We start from the raw sequence: 6,086 nt of genomic DNA, 5'->3' as shown, positions 1-6,086 counted from the left end.
TCCACCACAATAAGTTGGCGGTTCAAGTTCTTCATTATGTTAATAGAAAATTTAATATGGTCAGAATTATGTTTCCTATAAAATATATTTGCTATAGTGGTTTAATTGTGTGTAAATATAACATCTCAGAGACACGGTTGATTGTTCAGATAATTCAGTCTGGACCAAAGTTGCTGGCTGACTGCCATGCCACTGCAATAAATAAGAACATGACCAAATTATAAAGAGTAGTTGATGCTCCGGGCTGTTGTGCTTTGTGTCATCTTGTGTAATACAAAGACCCAGCTAAGTCCCAGTATATTCAGAACATTCAACTCCAGAGTAGTAGAGAGTCCAGCCTCTCAAGAGGAGTAAGGTTCCAGAGCCCCTCCACCACAATAAGTTGGCGGTTCAAGTTCTTCATTATGTTAATAGAAAATTTAATATGGTCAGAATTATGTTTCCTATAAAATATATTTGCTATAGTGGTTTAATTGTGTGTAAATATAACATCTCAGAGACACGGTTGATTGTTCAGATAATTCAGTCTGGACCAAAGTTGCTGGCTGACTGCCATGCCACTGCAATAAATAAGAACATGACCAAATTATAAAGAGTAGTTGATGCTCCAGGCTGTTGTGCTTTGTGTCATCTTGTGTAATACAAAGACCCAGCTAAGTCCCAGTATATTCAGAACATTCAACCCATGATCAGGGGTTGTGCTGACATGGCTGATTTCTTTCTGTATCTGAGGTAGTGCTGCACATCTGGTGCTCATCAGCCACCGATTAATAGACTTGAGCTTTGACAAAGACGTGTATTTTTAAATAAAAAAAATATATATATATATATATTTTTCACATAAGCTATTTAGATCACTAAGAGGAGTTATTAAGAATCCTGGTAAGTCTCTCCAATTCTGTTTGTGAGTGTGTTAGCATTTACTGTGTTGAATAAAAAATCTTTTTCATGCTCACCTTAGCATGTTAAGTCTTCAGTGTATGGTTTACACTGACGTCCCAGTAAACTAGCAGTGCTCTTTTTTAGACCATATACAGTTTTATTTCTATCTGTTTGTATTTATTGAATTGAATAGTGAATATCAATTTGGAAGACTGAAAAGAAACATATTGTACTAGTTATGTTTTTCCCTAACCCTAATACCTAACACCTAACCTAACTGCAAGCTGACAAACAAGACACGCATGCAAAACTGCACTCAAATTCATATACTGACCTGCAATGACAATGACCAAAATGATGAAAAAAGTAATCATAGCAAAACAATAATAAGAGTAGTAGAATCACAATAGGAACAATTACTCAGAGACAGAGTCTCAGGTTTCTCACAAAACGTTAGGAGAGAGCCCCACACATTATACTGTAAAAAAGGAACAAATGCACCAACCCTGATGTAGCAAGGAACTTTATATACACAGAATACAGTTTAGAGTGCAGTAGTTAACTTCAAGACTTGGTTTGAATTAAACATCACTCACTGTGGATTCTCACTGTTCTCATTTCACTTTGTACCCCTTTGCTTGAGTCTTCCTAAAACAAACCTCTGAGTACTTTGCAAAGTTATTTACTATTGGGTTTTCTCATCTGTTTTGGGTTTCACAGCTTATCAGATAGAGTGACACAACAGTAAAGGTGCAATCTATAGTTCCACCACAATGAGCTGGAAGTACCTCAGAACCCGCAGATAAATGTTAGTCAGCATGCAAAACTCATAATGACAACAATTCACAAAATACTAATGTGCTAATGCTAAGCAGGTGTAATGTTTGACATCTATCAGTAGGTAACATGTTAGCATGCTAACATTTATTAATTAGCAAAACCACAGCAAAAACTATTGGGATTGTCATTAATTTTGCTAGTATTTAATATTGAACAACTTATACTTTTGACCTTTTGGTGGCTCTATGTGAGATGTCAGATCATCCAGAGGGCTGCATGTACGTATGTCTGTAGTGAATTTCATGGCAATCCATCCAACAACTGTCAAGACATTTCATTTAGAACTACAAATGTTTCCTTGTTGGAGGTCCTACAGAAAAGTGGGCCTGTAATTATTTGATTAGCTGTGCTGATAATATGGTCAACAATGTTAGACCCTACATATCTTATAGAGCAGGTATGCTGATGTGGATGTGCTGTACTCTAATTCCTCTTGATGAAAAACGTTGATAAATATTAACAATACAGACCATTGTAACACTGAAAACTAATAAGGTTTGTTCTGTCAAAGATACAATGAAAAACTATTTAACATCTCTTACATTAGTAAAACAGCATTTTTAGATCACAAAGTTTCTTCTGTGCTTCATGCAGCACAACATTGATTCAAGGTTTTATCAGTCAAAGAAAGCTTTTACATTACATCTTAAAACTGTCTTTTTTGGAAAACCCTTCAGTACAACAAGTACACATTTACCAGCAAGGACTCAGGTACTTATAACGAAGCTGAGAACATAAACAGTGAAAAACACTGTGGCATCACAGACCAAAAACAAGAACCCTGTAAGGTCCTTGAGTCCCTGATAGAAAAGAAGGACATACATTTCAGTAGCAGACATCTCTTCTGTGGAATACAATGCTGACAAAAGGATCCTGATAAGAGTGAAAAGAAAAACATTTGTTTGTCCATACACCCCTTATCTATGTATATCTTATAATGAATAGGGTCATGGGGGGCTGGAGTCTATCCCAGCTGACACTGGGCGAGAGGTGGGGTACAGCCTAGACAGGTCGCAAGTCTATCACAGGGCTGATATGTAGACAAACAACTACACACACTCCTACAGGCAATTTAGAGTCACCAGTCACTCTAAGCTGCTTGTCTTTGGACTGTGGGAGGAAGCCAGAGTACCCGGAGAGAACCCATGCAGCCACAGGGAGAACATGCAAGTCCCAGGGTCAGCCAGGGCTCGAACCTTCTTGCTGTGAGGCGGCAGCACTAACCACCATGCCACATCCCTTTGTCTCAATCCACAAATCTCTCACTGTCATGAACAAACATCCTTACAGTAAGAATGTTTTTTTAGGAAGCTAATCTGCTTCATCGGGCTCATGAAATGACCCAATCGTCTCTAACGGCAAGAAGTTAATTTCAGGGCCTTTAAAAATCAGTCACATAAATGAGCCTCTTTGTATGCCTCTCATCCAGCTGGACAAATGCAAGGTAATGGCCTCAAAAAAGAAGCCGCTGTGGCTGGAGTTCTCTCCCATGCCATCTCCCACCTCTACTACACCAGTTGGAATAATCTTCAAACAGGGGGATGACCTCAGACAGGACATGCTGATCATTCAGGTTAGGAAGATCTAAATTTTAATCTTAATTACTAATCTTATTAACACATTAAAGCTGGTCTTCTGTGTAGGTGAATGTATTTACCTTTGGATAAAGTGACCTGACTCTGTATATTGTCCTGTTTAGACACTGGTGCTGATGGACTCTATCTGGCAGGAGAAGTCTCTGGACCTTAACCTGGTTCCATATGGCTGCATCTCCACAGGACGCAACATAGGTATCAACATCTGATATGAGGAAAGTAGCCAGGATCTTAGAAATACTCCTCTCAAAATTATGGAAAAATTTTAATTATTTGAATTTAAGCAACAGTAAAATCCATGTTAGTTAGAGATTAAGGTTATTTTTGGGATCTACTTTTTCATAACCAGGTTCTGTGGACCATGTGAACCATATATAGTTTAGTATGTTGTTTTACTTAACTTATTTTATAATTCTACATCATATAGTTGGCTATACATTACATTAGAAGGAAATATAAAAACTTGTTGCTTGATTGCAGTGAAATATGGGGTAAGGTGGACATATTATTCCAGTTATTCAGTAACGATTTACACCTGCATAAAGGTTGGGGAACATATACGACAGTTTCTCATGATGAATATAATGAATTTCATGTGTAAAATTTGGTGGACGTCCTCGTTAATGTGTGCTTCTTTTACTGGTCAAATACAGCATGACAAAGAACACGCTGTAATTAGGTGGAACTAATTATGCTTGATGTACCACTGTACAATGAAGCAGTGATTCACAAATGATAAATGTAATAAATAATTTAATAAAGTTCCTTTTCAATAGGTATGATTGAGATTGTGAGGAACTCCACGACCATCGCCACAGTCCAGAGAAACCATGGAGGAACAAATGGGGCCTTCATAAATGATGCTCTGTTTAAGTGGCTCAAGTCCATGTGTCCACTCCAGGAAATTGTAAGTAATAGGGAAAAAACTCAAAGCCAAGTTTTATACAAGATTTGAACCCAAATAGATTTGTAATGTTACATTAAAAATGAAAAAGCATGGTGCATTTGGGTAGTGGTGAAAACTAAATACATTTACTCACAAATTGACTCATTATAAGTTCAGATTTGTAGTACTGAGTATTTCCATGTTCAGCTACTTCATGCTTTATACTTTTACTCCACTACATTTTAGTTACTCTTCATATTATGATTTGTTCTAACATATAAAATACAAAACACAGTAAAAAAAATTTAACCAGTATTTCCCAATTTTTTAGCTTACATTCCCTTGTGAAAAACAGTCTAGCTGATGCCACTTGTAATATTTCAGGTGCCCACGATTGAAGAAAAAGAGCCAAAGCACAAAACTAAACTAAACAAAATTGGGTCTCACATTAAAGTTGCTCCAAACACTGCAAGTTTTGCTGGACATGTTGTTTTCCAAGCCTTTGAAAAGGACCTGACCCCACTATGTTTATCTACCTTTCTGTATATAATATATAATAATAACCTCAAGCAGCTATATATACTGTAAAAAAAAAAAAAAAATTCCCCACTCATCCAAGTTAATTTCAGGGCTGGAAATTTCAGGAATACAAATTTCAGGAATACAAGACTGCCCCACCTTGGGGCAGTCTTGTATTCCTTCCTTCAAGCTCTCCCAGTTTGGGGGTCACAGCCCCTAATGTTCCTATTTGTAAAAATGTCAAAAAATCTGTGTTTTTCTGTCAATATGGGGTGCTGTGTGTACATTAATGAGGAAAAAAATGAACTTAAATGATTTTAGCATATGGCTGCAATATAAGAAAGAGTGAAAAATTTAAGGGGGTCTGAATACTTTCCGTACCCACTGTAGATGGATAGATAGATAGATGCAAAACCCTTTCAAGATGGAGGACCAGAACGACTTCTGGGTTTGAGCGAGGACTGAGGAATGATCAAATAAGAGAAGTGGGATTTACCCTTTGTGTGTATTCTTGAGGTCTTTCACACATGTCAAATGCATTTCCTTCCTCATAATAAGACCGCCCCAAAGGGGGGGCAATTGGGGAATTGTAATATACCCCTTTAATCCCCCCCCCCCCACACACACACACACTTTGGGGCGGTCTTGTATTACCAGTTTGTCAGTTTATATCTGGAAGTCCCACAGGATCTTAGCTTGGTCATTCTCAACCACCTTTAGAGGTGCATCCCATTTTGACTTCGGGACTTCCAGCCTGTACTCGGCACAGATGTTTCGGTATGGTAGACCCCTGCCTGTAATGATCTTGTACTTAGAGCCTGTTCCTGTGCTCCCAGGATTAGTGCCTCTGTGCTGTCTTTCAGTCCAGCTTTGTCCAGCCACTGGTAGGAGTTTTCGATATCAGCCACTTCTTCTATTTGACAGTGGTACATACCATGCAGAGGTTTTTCCTTCCATGAGGGTTCCTGCTCTTCCTTCCCTTGTTCCTCTGGTTTCTGCTGCCTGAGGTATTCACTAAGCATGTCATCACTCGGGGCCATCTTCCTGATGTATTCGTGGATATTTGTTGTTTCATCATAGATAGTGGCTCTGATGCTCACTAATCCTATATGGGATCCCAAGGTACTTGTAGCTGCCCTCAACATCTGCTATGTTGCCTTCTGGTAGTACAATCCCTTCAGTTCTGACTACCTTCCCTCTCCTTGTTACCATTCGAACACACTTATCCTGAATGACATTCCAAAATCCTGGCTGTAGATACTAGTGGTGTGGATCAGTGAGTTGATGTCTCGTTCACTCCTGGCATACAGCTTGATGTCATCCATGTAGAGGATTTGGCTGATGGTTGCTCCATTCCATGGTCG

General features: G+C 38.5%; 1 protein-coding gene across 1 annotated transcript in view; it reads left to right on the top strand.

The window, feature by feature from the left end:
* The window catches only part of LOC109970413 (phosphatidylinositol 4,5-bisphosphate 3-kinase catalytic subunit gamma isoform), a 17,731-nt gene that overhangs the window by 7,953 nt on the left and 3,692 nt on the right, over positions 1-6,086 (top strand). The window contains exons 6-9 of the mRNA XM_020617949.1: positions 2,115-2,119; positions 3,152-3,295; positions 3,422-3,512; positions 4,094-4,224. Of these exons, the coding sequence (XP_020473605.1) occupies positions 2,115-2,119; positions 3,152-3,295; positions 3,422-3,512; positions 4,094-4,224 (371 nt within the window). The remainder of the gene's footprint in view (positions 1-2,114; positions 2,120-3,151; positions 3,296-3,421; positions 3,513-4,093; positions 4,225-6,086) is intronic.

Source organism: Monopterus albus, unplaced genomic scaffold (assembly GCF_001952655.1).
Source record: "Monopterus albus unplaced genomic scaffold, M_albus_1.0 scaffold197.1, whole genome shotgun sequence".
Classification (NCBI taxonomy): domain Eukaryota; kingdom Metazoa; phylum Chordata; class Actinopteri; order Synbranchiformes; family Synbranchidae; genus Monopterus; species Monopterus albus.
Note: the sequence above shows the minus strand (reverse complement) of the source record. Positions and strands in the feature narration are given on the sequence as shown.